At 40.1% G+C, this 13,172-nt stretch overlaps 2 protein-coding genes across 2 annotated transcripts; one reads left to right on the forward strand and one right to left on the reverse strand.

Moving 5' to 3' along the window:
• Positions 1 to 508: 508 nt before the first annotated feature.
• On the forward strand, positions 509 to 7,087 carry serpinc1 (serpin peptidase inhibitor, clade C (antithrombin), member 1). Its single transcript, XM_057326150.1, has 7 exons — positions 509 to 2,231; positions 2,315 to 2,530; positions 2,608 to 2,745; positions 2,822 to 3,040; positions 3,121 to 3,295; positions 3,375 to 3,439; positions 3,534 to 7,087. The coding sequence occupies exons 1-7, from the start codon at positions 1,872 to 1,874 to the stop codon at positions 3,711 to 3,713; spliced, it is 1,353 nt and encodes a 450-aa protein (XP_057182133.1). The 5' UTR covers positions 509 to 1,871; the 3' UTR covers positions 3,714 to 7,087.
• Positions 7,088 to 7,137: 50 nt separating this feature from the next.
• zbtb37 (zinc finger and BTB domain containing 37) lies at positions 7,138 to 12,840 on the reverse strand. Its single transcript, XM_057326149.1, has 4 exons — positions 12,265 to 12,840; positions 10,059 to 11,023; positions 9,447 to 9,546; positions 7,138 to 8,823 (listed from the first exon to the last, which is right to left on the reverse strand). The coding sequence occupies exons 2-4, from the start codon at positions 10,991 to 10,993 to the stop codon at positions 8,302 to 8,304; spliced, it is 1,557 nt and encodes a 518-aa protein (XP_057182132.1). The 5' UTR covers positions 10,994 to 11,023; positions 12,265 to 12,840; the 3' UTR covers positions 7,138 to 8,301.
• Positions 12,841 to 13,172: the final 332 nt, after the last annotated feature.

The following is a 13,172-nucleotide window of genomic DNA, read 5'->3' on the forward strand; positions in this document are numbered from 1 at the left end:
GACAAAATTTAACGTTTGGCCTTAAAAAGAATTAGTTTTGGATTGAAATGGTTGTTTTTAACAAACAAAAATTCCTCAACGTCACACGTGTATTAATAACATCTCCCTTGCTTGTGACTAACAGAAACACAATAATCAATAGCTCAAAGGTTGGCTTAAGTAAATTTTCTCCAGTTGCCACAGTTTTCCTCCGGCCACTGACCTGGCCAGAGATCAGTGTTGTAGAACACAGCCTCAACGCACGTCTTTAAAAACAGAAATAAGACCATCAGGTAAGTGGATGATATTAACGATTAATGCAATGATATAGGCTACCTGATCAGAAAAGGCTAGGTAGAAAAGTTTGGATATTTTTTGGTTTCTTAGACACTCTTTCGTTAACCTTTGTGATTAACTGATAATGTATTAAGTTAGAACGTAAGAAAGTATTAATACTGTTAGATCTTTGACGTGAAGACCTGATGTCAGTTCACATTACACATAATTAGAATTTGAATAAAAGGCTTTTACGAAATCATCAACCTGTAGTGCGATTTAATTTGGTCCGAGTGTATATTGTACGATTTAAAAGATTCTTACAATCCTAGGCTAATTTCTGTAGTCTTTGATCGGTAGTTTCACTAAATAGCTATTTCCTCTGCTAAAAGTCTGTCAGTGTCAGAAGTTGCAAGATGTAGTCCAGCTTCTTCAACAACCTATGACATAGAACTCTAAAAACGGACACACACAAGAAGATTCGAATAAATTCATTACTGTCGTACATAGGGCTGTGCAAAAATATCGATACATGTAACTATCGCAAAAAAAAAAATTTCAATAGTGTATCGATAGTGATACCTTTACTATCGATAATTTTTATTTAAATCATATCATATACATACGGCCAAAAGTAAGTGGAAGCGAGCATGGCAAAAAATATAAGAACGCCTGGAGCTCTCAGAGCTGATGTGTGGGTGTGCTTTGGTTTTCAAAATAAGTAATGGAGTAATGAGTTATATGAAATAATGCTGTTTGTAGGCTTCACAAGTCATGACACAAGTCACTTGGCTCCTGCAGTGCATTAGACAAAAAGTTTATTAAGAAAAGTAACAATGACATTTATTGTGCTTTCACGGATGTGACACCAGCACATTTACAGCACGGATGAACCAGAGGTTTTATACTGCCCATGTTCATTGTTTTAACTGTAATGCACCACAACAGCCAAGTGACTTGCGTGAGCCACCTTATTCCCCTGTGCTACCCACTTGAGGGGCGCAATCCACAGTTTGAGAACCCAAACCTCTGATCTAAAGGTCCATGCATCGCACATCATGGCCACTCTGCAGAGGTAAGGGATGTTTTTACACGTATCCTTACAGAAAACCCCAGGTGGTGCACAGCATGTTGTATTTCTAGCTCTACTTTTTACATTCTCTATTTAAACTATTGCAATATATCGCAAATGTGTATCGTATCGGAATACATAGAAATATATTGTATCGTGACCCATCTATCGTGATATGTATCGTATCGGGAGGCACTTGCCAATACACAGCCCTAGTCGTACAGTTGGACATTAATGATAAAATCCCACAGTGTGATGTGGCTTTCAGCCGGGATCAGGTTTAAACTGTGTGACAAGCAACAACTATAAACACCTTTAAAATTGCAAAGTGCACCAAGTAAACTACCCATGAAGGACTAAACTAATGTATTTTTTGTGTATTGGGCATTTCAAAATAGCTTAAAAAGTGTCGCCAAACTATTACTAATCCAATCAGTGGTTCACATCAATTAACACGCTGTTTAACTTAAAATTGGAAATGTACATGTGCAAATGTCCAAAATAGCCAACTTCTGGACTCACTTCTCATTTCACTTTGGGCAGAATGAAGCTTTTAAAATGTACGTGGATCCTCTGGACGTTTGCCCTCTGTTCAGTCTACGCAGCCAAAGATATCTGCAACGCGAAGCCCAAAGACATGCCTTTGGAGCCAATGTGTGTCTACCGCAACCCAGACATCTCAGTAGAACCAACTCAAGCACCTGAGAAGATCCCGGTTAGCACTAACCCCCGAGTCCTAGAACTATCCAAAGCCAACAGCCGTTTCGCCCTCACACTTTTCAAGCAGCTCTCCGAGAGAAAGTCCAGCAGTGAAAACATATTTCTATCTCCACTTAGCATCTCAACTGCTTTTGCAATGACAAAGCTAGGAGCTTGCAACCGAACACTGGAGCAGCTCATGAAAGTAAGACGTCAACTACGGCACACAAATAAGACGAGATGACAATAAACGGAAGTCAAAAAAATTCTTTATTTTTATTAAAACAGGTGTTTCAGTTTGACTCGATAAAGGAGAAGACGTCGGATCAGGTTCATTTCTTCTTCGCCAAGCTGAACTGTCGCCTTTATCGGCGAAAGCATGAGACAACGGAGTTGATCTCTGCCAACAGGTTGTTCGGAGACAAATCCACGATTTTCAACGAGACCTACCAGCACATCAGCGAGATGGTGTATGGGGCCAAAATGATGCCTCTCAATTTTAAGGTCAGTTCATTTCCTGAATGTTCCCTGAAGGGCATCCAAACCTTGTGGTTGTGCCAAACACGACTTTTGTCTTGCAGGAAAAACCTGATGATTCAAGGATGGTGATCAACGAATGGATTGCCAACAAAACAGAGAACAGAATAAAAGATACCCTGCCAGAAGGTTCAATAGATTCCGACACCATATTAGTCTTGGTCAACGCTATCTACTTCAAAGTAAGCGAGGATGCAGAAAGGCATAAGCTTAACGAAACGCAAATAAATTCAGCTTCCTCTAATTGTTTCTTTCTAGGGTCAATGGAAGCACAAGTTCGATAAGCAAGATGTCATGAATCTAGACTTTCACGTTAGCGAAACACACAGCTGTCCGGTACCCATGATGTACCAAGAGAGGAAGTTCCAGTATGCTTACATACCCGACGACAAGGTCAAGATACTGGAGTTGCCCTATAACGGTCGTGACATCACAATGATATTGATTTTACCCAATGAAGGCACAGCTCTGTCAGAAGTAAGTCATTTAGTCAATTTTCTTCCTAAAATATTCTAATGTTGTGAAACTTAACATTTGCCTAACTGCATTCAATGAAGGTGGTGGCAAACATGAACCTCAAGGCACTTGTTGGTTGGCTTAATAAAATGAATGAGACCACAGTGACCATGCAGATCCCTCGCTTCCGTATTGAGGACAGCTTGAGTCTCAAAGAGGAGCTGGAGAAAATGGGTCTCGAGGATCTTTTTAGTCCAACGCGCGCAAGTCTTCCAGGTACGACTCGCGTTTGTTTGACAATCCTGATACAAAACTTCCTACTGCTGCTGAATGTTTTACTGTTATTTCGTCCCAGGTATGGTTGCTGAGGATGGGCCAAACCTGTACATCTCTGACGCCTACCACAAAGCCTTCCTTGAGGTAAGATGCCTTCAAAATGTTTTTGTTTTTGGAACTGCATTACAAGACAGTCCAAACCCTGTCAGCTAGCATTTCTCTCCGATTTCTCCTTCAGGTAAATGAAGAAGGCAGCGAGGCTGCCGCTGCCACTGCTGTGGTAGCCAAAGGACGTTCCTTAAACCCCTTCCGGGAGTCATTCATAGCAAACAGACCGTTCCTTCTGCTGATCCGAGAGTCCAGTATCAACGCATTGCTCTTCACCGGTCGAGTGGCAAACCCTTGTGGGAGCAGCTAATTCTGCGATGATGGTTATTGCTCAACTTTGCAGTTCATTGTAACTTGACGAACTGCCTTGTTTCTCTATTATTGGTTATAAATGAACTTTTAAATTTTTCATAACTGTTTGGTTCTTGAACAAGCAAGTAACGGAAACACACATATCAAGAGCATCTTTAGGGTTTGAAAAGATATACAAACAATATGTGTACAGGCAAGAAATAAGGATAAAACAGGTTTATTTTTTCATATTAGAAATTTGGGTTTAGCAGTATCACACAATCTGGGCGTACATAGTAATACATTTAAAGAACATAATAAAAAATCCTTCACAGTTACACTTAAAGTGCTTTATTTCTATTTAGAAGAATGGACTTGACAGACTGCCAGTGAGACAAAAACATAGTGGTTATGGCTTTCACATTATTAATTTTGATAATTTGAACAGTTCTCTTAAATTTAGACTAATCATAAACTCTTGATTAACTTCAAATAACTAATTATAACTTTTCCCACCTATGAATATAATGTCTATGTTTTTAACAATATATTGACTATTTCAATAAATATATTGGATTGCTATTAAAATTTGCGTAAATAAGATACTGTCATGTTTGGAATTTGGACCAACTTCCAAGAATGAAGTATCTCTATTTTGTTTTATCTTATGCTAAAATATTTTCTAAGGATTTAAATTAAAATGATTAACATTTCATAAGACACATGAAAAGAACAGACTATATTGCTTTTTGCAAAAGAAACAATATCGCAAGACAAGCTGTAAAAGTCAAACTTTTGGCTTCACTTGGTACAAATTCTGATGCCTAGAAATCTCTTTACGTTTGGCCATTACAAAAGATAAAGACAACATGCAAATAAACAAATTCTGCTGACGGCCAGTAGAAAAACAATGTCTTGATTCCTTGTACAAAGACTTTTTGAGGTAACAAAACAACTTTTTTGATGAAGTATCATGTTTGCTTGCTTATTCAGACTAAAGTTAATATATTTAGAAACTATATACATCAGAACACATTGCTTGTACAAAATATTTGCACACTGTCTCTGATGCAATTAAATAAATTCATAAGATATGACTCGGGATTATTATAAGGTTTCCCCAAAACAAGACATGCATTTCACCACCTTTCACAAGCTTAAACATGACATGAAAATTGGAGGGTAATTGAATCAGGATATAATTTTATCACATTTGCCAAAAAGCATAATTGGGTAGTTATTGTATTATAATATATTGTATATGTGTCCTATGGTGTGACAGCAAAAAGTTAGAAAAAAAACTAACAACGAATATAAAATATTTTATTTTATAAATATTCATAATTTATAACAGGGGTTCTCAACCTTTTTGGCTCCAAGGGACTCCAAAAGAGTTACCTTGAAAGCTTGAAACGACTGGGAAAAGTTTGTTCATTATAAAAATGGCCTAATAATAAATATTTTTAATGTTTTTCTATGCTCATTTTGTCTCATTTTAAAATATTAGTCATCTTGAGCCCCCTTGAAAGTCAGCTGGGGGCCCCCTGTTGATACAAAATAATAAATTGTTAATCTTTTTTTTTTTGTAAATTTTTCCTGTCACACCATAGGACACATAGGGTACGGTTTATTTGTCAACTACCCAGTTGCTTTAAATTCTTTCAGAAGGGACATTTTTCTTTCCATTTAATCAGATTAAAGGTCAATTTGTCATTTTTGGTAAAAGTTTGATCAATATTGTCCACACACAATCATTATTATGATTACTAACCCCACAATAGTTAGTTACTTATTTCAAACGCAACGAAGAGTTTTAGGAAATGGGGTGGAATATTGCTTCATAGGTAGTTCCATACACATTCTGTAACACTGTGTTATGAGCTGATGTCATTTGGTTAGACGTGACTTGTTTGGTCAACACCGCAGTAGATGTGTTTTCATATAGAAACATTATACATTACAGCCTAGTATATACACTGTAGCAACACATATATGCTCCGCTGTTATTTAAAGCTTAAAAAACAAATACAAAAGCAAAACACGTAATATTCGAATTGATAGTATCGTTTAAGAACAACGAAAACGTAGAACAGGCAGGTTGGTTGACCATCAAAGGTCATGCGGAAAACATGCTAAAATTTGCATTAGCCCTAAAACCCAAATCAATACGACCAAATTCCGACTGTTGGAATGCATGATTATAGATACAAATCCCTTGTTATTAAATTGGAATTCATTCACATAGAGATAATATGATTGGCATACACACAAACAGGCCCATGCCCCAAATCTAAAATTAAAACAAAAGTCAAAAAACAAGAACCTGTTTTATATTCTTCTTGATATTTTCTAATGATTATGCTGTTTATTGACAAACCCCTTTCTCATGAGGTTAAACCGTGACAAATAAAAGCAGTATCAACATGCTCGCCCACCGGTTTCTGTACAACCGAGTAGAAATGACACAATTTCAGGATCTTATTTCCCTGCGACTGAGGCATGGGTTATTTACATTAAGAGGAAATGTTCAACTGTGTAGGTTCTTTTTTGCTGCTGTTGTGAAATATGGCGACCCGAGTTACCCAGAGCCCGACTTCCGAGTAAGAGGAACGGCTTGGTACGAACCAAAAAGGTAAACATGAAAAGTAAACAGTGAGTTCCTGATATTTGCAAGAAGTGTTTACCTGCTGACCTGTGTTCACGATTGTGATAAACGGCAAACGTTTGTAAAAGGTTTTATCTGTGTTAATACGAGGTGAGGTGCAAAATCGGAAATATCAGTAGATGTTTTATTTCTTATAATATGCAATAAACCTTTCCTAAAAAAATGGTCACACGAAGTGTGATTCACAGCCTTGTAGAAAATGATAACAGTTTCACCACCTAAAACGTATTTTCCTTTTGTAGATCGTTCTTTAAAAACGGCCTCTGTGTAGTTTATTATGAGTATAAATTGGTCTAAATATGCATAAGTGACACATGTATATAGACATACAGTTAAAACTAAAATCATCCCACACCCTTTAAGTGCCTGATCTAATCTCTCACTTTCCTCCAAATCATAGGGTTTCACAATATTATTCGGCTCCTTTGGTTACTGAGAACTTCAGTAAATTCAGGTCATAGCACCAGCTGAAAACATCTGTTCAAAAGCCACGTGTCAAGGCACTTGACCCCGTGAGGTTAAAGTGCCTCCCATCAGATGAAGGGAAATCGCTCAAAGTCATTCCGTGGCATTTCTTTGCTTCCCGTTCATCGCAGACATACGGTTTCTGTTTCCTACGAAAACAGCTCGGACGACCTTTTCAAGTCCATGTCATGGATCATCTCCGTATTTCTTGACTCGACACAAAACTGCCCTCCGAAGGACCACTGTGCTAACACATTCTAAAAAAAAAAAAATAAAAAAACAAAAAAAAAAAATAAAAAAAAAATAAAAAAAAAAAAATAAAAAAAAAAAAAAACACTGAACGTAAAATACAGTTGAGTGCATCCACGTATCTGTGTGTGACAGATCGGTATTGCGTAGTGATGTGTGAGAGAGGTAACTGAGCGGTATTGTAGCTTATCTGGGGTTGAAGAATTTCCTGTTTTTTATGTTTCATCAACATTCAGCAGCTGGGGTTGTGTGTAGGGAGCTAAACGAAGGCTTTGCCGGGAAAGAAAACGCAATACGTATACCATTGCTATATTCTATCTTATTCTACCGCTTTTCCCCCAGCGTGCCTATATCACAGTATAATGACCAACGTGAAAACATAAAACAATGTGAGTGTTAAACTTATGAACTTTTCCATTTGTAGAACCTGTACGACCGATTCTACGACTAGAATTTCTTTGCGTTATATCTGAGGCCTGTAAGTTAAGTGAGCAATGCGTTTTGATGTTACGGCAGGCCGAAACGGCACTTAATAAACAAAATTAAAAAAAATCTGATGTTGGGTCAGACCTGAGGGTCCCTAATAAAAAACAAACCCGTTTTTCTAAGCTTGCCATGGCCGGGGAGTATGACGTCCACCCCCAGATGAATTTCTTAAGATTGTCTCAAGGCAGAATAGCAAGGGACATCGACGTCCTCATTTTAGAATTCTGGCACAGAAAAGTTTGGCAATTTCGACGGAATCTGACCAAATCGTAGCTAGAGCTTCTCTTTTGCTCGTCCTGAATTCCGAAGATTTGTAGTAGTACAAAAATATTAAAAAACCTAACGTATATAAAAGACAGGAGAGGCTAAAAACAAAACAAAAGATCACTGCATCGAGTGTGAGGTTGCCGGAGTGTGGCTTGTCTTCATTTGATGATGTCCTGTTCAGTTTGTACGGTGAAGGTAGATGCGGTTTAAAGCGGAAATACCATTTATAAATCCCTAAAGAATACTAGTCCTAGCGAACTGTTCGTTGCATTTTTTTATCCTATTAACTTTCTTAACATTCTAGTAGAATCTCCCTTTTTATCCGTTCTTTGTTGACAGCAGCTGAAAAAACTCCTGCTGGCTTTCCCAAAGTTATCTCAGTTTCTGATGTTGGGAGTCAAAGAACAGAGAATCATGTTGGACCCCCATGTTCTCTGCCTCCACAAACTCTTTATGTTTTCCAACTCTGAGCTTTTCAATCGGGCCCGGTGGTGGAGACCGAGGGTTGAACCCCTTCTCCGAATGACGAACCAGCACCTCCCGCCCCGCCATTTCCCTCAGACTCTTCCTGAGTGGGCGACTCGTCTTCGTTCTGGCCTCCGCGGGAGGTGACCGTGGTGGTCTCGGGCGAGGCGCTGTGCGACACCTCCTGCGGGGCGCAGCCTGGATGGTTCTTGCGGAAGTGCTGGTTGAGGATGGCCTGGAAGGGGAAGCTCTTGCCGCACACGTGGCAATGGAAGGGCTTGTTACCCGTGTGCTTTCGGATGTGGTACTCGAGCTGGTCCTTGCGGGTGTATTTTTTGCCGCAGATGCGGCACACGAAGGGGGTGATGCCCATGTGCAGCCTCATGTGGCGATCTAAGCTGCCTTTCTGGTTAAAGGACTTGCAGCAGTAGATGCAGGTCAGTCGGGGGTTGTAGCGGAACCATCTATCTCCTACCTGTTCTCGAAGGTACTCTTCGTATCCTCCCATGTCAAACACAGCCTGTTCTTCTCCCTGTTGAGCAAAATTGACAGGTTACAATCTGTGTTCATGATTAAAACTTATAACTAACTTATAACTTATAAACTTTTATTATGAAGCAATTATAAAATGACAAAATGTGGGTCCCAAAATGGCAATAATATTTTCAAGTTATATTTTAGGGACAGAATAGAGCTGACAGGAAACAATTGGGCAGAGATAGGGGATATGGTTCGGCAATGGACACAAGTTGGGAAACTTGGGTCACTGTGAGCACACTGGCACTATGCGTTAGCAAGCTAACTACATGGCTATCAACCAAAATGACAATATTTGAATTAATATAATAATGTAAGAATACAATTTTAATTCATTATATATACAGCTGAGGAAAAAAATATTTTCTGTTTTTCTGAATGTATCTTTTTGATTTCCATTTATCTGCAGAAAATTGAAATGGGACTGGTCCAAATGAAAGATGCAATGTTTGCAGGTCTTGAATACCGCAAAGAAACCAAGTTCATATTCATGTTAAAACAACACAATACTCATGTTTTACATGTATTTTAGGATCCAGTCAAAATAATTATAAAGACTAAAGACTTAAGAGGGAATGTCAAGCTTTGGTCAGGCAATTCACGTCTTGGAATGGACACCTGTGAGGTGGGGTGTCTCTGGTCATCCACTCTTCCTGGAGACTCACTCTTGGCTCTCTGTCGATCAGCCATCACAACCACACTTCCTGTTGGACTAAACCTGATGGAGAAAAACAAAAATCTTTTATATTACAAAAAGGGTTTACGGGGCAAAACAGGCACACTTTAGAGTAAGAGGGATATTACATTTTGATGAAAACATTAAATTCTTTGGAATAACATGCACCAATAAAATTGCTTTCAAAGGAGAAATGTCACTAAATTCAAAAAAACATTTTATTTTTAATAATATCATGGTCGCCAGCACAATTTTACTGTGAAACTGCATACATATCAGATTGTTTTTAAGAACATGATCCAAGTTTGAAGGAAAATAATCAGTGAGCTTCATTTACTTTTTTGCTGACACTGGGTTGGAGGTTTTAGTGACCGTTAAAGTGAGTCATAATGTACTGCCATTATTGTTTTGAACCCACCCAACCAGCTATACATTATATTATCTTTTGTGCTCCACAGAAGATAGAAAGTGAAAGAAAGTTATGATTGAATGGGGAGTAAATTACAACATTTTTGTGTGCGCTATCCCTTTAAAAGTACATTGATTTTACACACCTGTCCGTCTCACTGAAGCTACTGGAAGGCTGTGAACTTTTTCCTCCTCGTGCCCCCTCCTGTACCAGCGTGCTACGACCCGATGTGTCAATCATCACCATCGGCCCCTCCTCTGCCCCACTCCCCTCCTCCGCTGATGCCTGAGTCCACTCTTCCATCCTTTCCGTCTTAATCCGAAACCCATCCACGACACGCATGGCTTCATCTCCTCCCCTCTCCGCCGCAGTCCCCGTCTCCACGTACCACTGACCGGCCCGGTTGATACGCAGAATGGGCTCTTTCCCGGACCCCACCTCCTCAGACCCAATTCCACTGTGCTCCACTATCTGCGGGCTCATGGACTCCCCCGGTGGACTGATCTCTCGCACCTCCCTGACGTCACGGATGTTGATCACCCCTCCAGCGTTGCCGATCAACCTCGCACTTCCGTGTCTGGGACTTATAGAGCGGGACCCCCCCAGTGCCGATCCACTCCTCCCCGACTCAATGGTATGGCTGGCCGTCCGGTGCGCTCCGCTTCCCAGCTCCTCCTCGACATCCGACAAGTTGATCTTAAAGTGGATCCCCTCTAAAATCTGAGTGCAGCGGTCGATAATGTGCTGCATTTGGAGGAAGCTGGCGGCCGTCAGGTAGCTGATGATGTCGGCGAGCTGCAGGCACAAGCGGCCCGTGTAGCAGAACGAAAGGAGCTGCTCGAACACGGACGGATTGCGGATCACCGAGATGGAAACGGTGCTCATCTCGCTCAGCGACATGTGGTCCCTGAAGTATGGGGAGCTGGCGGCGAGGACCACCTTGTGGGCGCGAAAGCTGTGGCCTTGAACGTTGACCACAATGTCACACAGGCGACCCTGCATGCGCAGCTGGTTCAGGTGTGACAGGACGGAGTTGCTGAAGTCCGGAATATCGAGTTGGATGCTTCCTGCTCGTTCCATGGGGGCGGCCTATTTCGTTGCAGTTCAAAGCTGTTGGAAAAAACAAGAAACTCCTGTTATGACACTTTTGTTAAAATTATATCAACTGTAAATATGTAGGCCTACACATGTTAACTTGCTCTAAATAGTGCTGCGTTCCAGACACCTCAGATTTAGGAGATTTCCCAACTCAAACCTGGAAATAACGTCTCGATTTAGTAACAATAAAAGTATTTAGTAACATTAAAGGAGTTTAGGTCCACAAATTATCACCTCAGAATTATGATATCTCCCACTTTAAACCCATAAATAATGTTTTGATTTACTACCATTAAAAGTTTTTAGTATAATAACATTAAAAGAGCGAAGTTCCATAAATTAGTTTATAAGTTATTACTTCAGAATTATGATATCTCCTACTTCAAACCCAGAAATAACGTCTCGATTTAGTAACATAAAAGTATTTAGTATTGTTAAAAGAGGGCAGTTCCATAGATTTTTTCCAAGTTATCACCTCAGATTTAAGATATTTCACACTTCAAACCCGGAAATAACGTCTCAATTTAAAGGAGTAATTCACTTCAAAATAAGCCCCATAGTAGGAATAAAATATTTTAGGAAGTAGGAATAAATTAAAAAAGATTTTATTCCTACTTATTCCCATAGTAGGAATAAAAATTACCATGGAAAGTCAATGGGGGCTTAACTTAAAGTGAACTACTCCTTCAATAACATTAAAAGTATTAAGTTAAAAGAGCGCAGTTCCATACATTATTTCCAGGTTGAGATGAGAAATATCCTAAATCCGAGGTGTATGTAACGCAGCATCAAATACTGTAACGCTTTCTAAATACTTGACCAGGTCAACTGTCTAAACCAATGGCATTAAGTTGGGGGCGTGGCTATATGTTTTCTACCAATGGTGTTTTGGAAACCTGTCAGACAGAAACAGTTATTGACACTCCTTTCGGTGCGGTGTACGAAAACTGTTACAAACTTCACCTTTAAGGGTAACAGGCTGGCTTTTAAAACTCATTAAAAGTCATTCAAGCGTTGAACAACTTGAATGACACACATGAAACATGTTGTACAATTACCAACAGGGTAAATTCCACAACAACAATACGTGCGTACTTAAAATACTCTCCACAAACGAATTATTGAATAAACAGATGTAAAAGCATTCAATATTTATACAACTCAACCATAGCAATGTACATGCAAGTAAAATAAAACAATGCACAGCGTTTTAATAAAGTAACATTGGAGTGAAATGCTACACATTTGCTCACCTTCTAATAACAGGCACAGAAACCGCCCCGCTACAGTTCTCGGCACACTTGCACTTTATGGCTACAAAGCGCAGCTGTTAGAGACCAAAGTTGCCATTTTTTCATTGCATAGCTCAGCAGGACAGGTTCGCGGTAATACTTCGTCTTTCTGTGTTTCTGACATAGTATCGGCCGACTGTAACGGCAACTGTAACCGGCGGCGTGGCACCTCGGGTCGGTTACAGTAACGCACCGCGGCGCGGTGATGCAATAAAGCCTACCGAAAAACGCACACGCACCCCGGCGCGGCGCAGGCAGGGAGGTGCCTTACCCCCGTTCACGCCAAATTTATATGAAAAAAAAAACTACAACGCCAAAACACAGTTATCCTATCTTTAACGACAGCCTGTTTTACGTGGTTTGGCATTAAACGTCAACCGCTCCACGGTGACTATTTATCGTTATACTTATCGCCAGGGCTGCCGCTGTCGCTTTCGGTTCCTCCGCAGCTCTCATATTCCCCCATGTATAACATGAGCCAATGTACAGAAAACGCGTGGAGTTGTGGGAGGTGTAGGCTGCAGCGTCGCAGACGTAACGACTGGCGATACGGAGCTTTGGCAAACAGGACTCGCGTTCCCGCGATGCATTGCGCGCACCATCGCCGTGAAATTGGGTGAAGAGTTTGGTTGCATATTTTGGTAACAGTTTCGTCTAATGTTGTGTATGTGTGACACAAATGACATATATCGATTTTGCGACACTGTCGGCAGTCGTAAACACAAATAGGCTTCACTTTTCAAACAAAATAAACCAAAATGTATAAGAAACGGGTGTTTTATGTAAAGTCTTGTCGCAGGGTGCATACCGTGACATCAATAAAATGAACCCACTGAACCCGTGAAGAATATACATCATTGGTCACGTGT

Source organism: Triplophysa rosa, linkage group LG25 (assembly GCF_024868665.1).
Source record: "Triplophysa rosa linkage group LG25, Trosa_1v2, whole genome shotgun sequence".
In the NCBI taxonomy this organism is placed as follows: Eukaryota; Metazoa; Chordata; class Actinopteri; order Cypriniformes; family Nemacheilidae; genus Triplophysa; species Triplophysa rosa.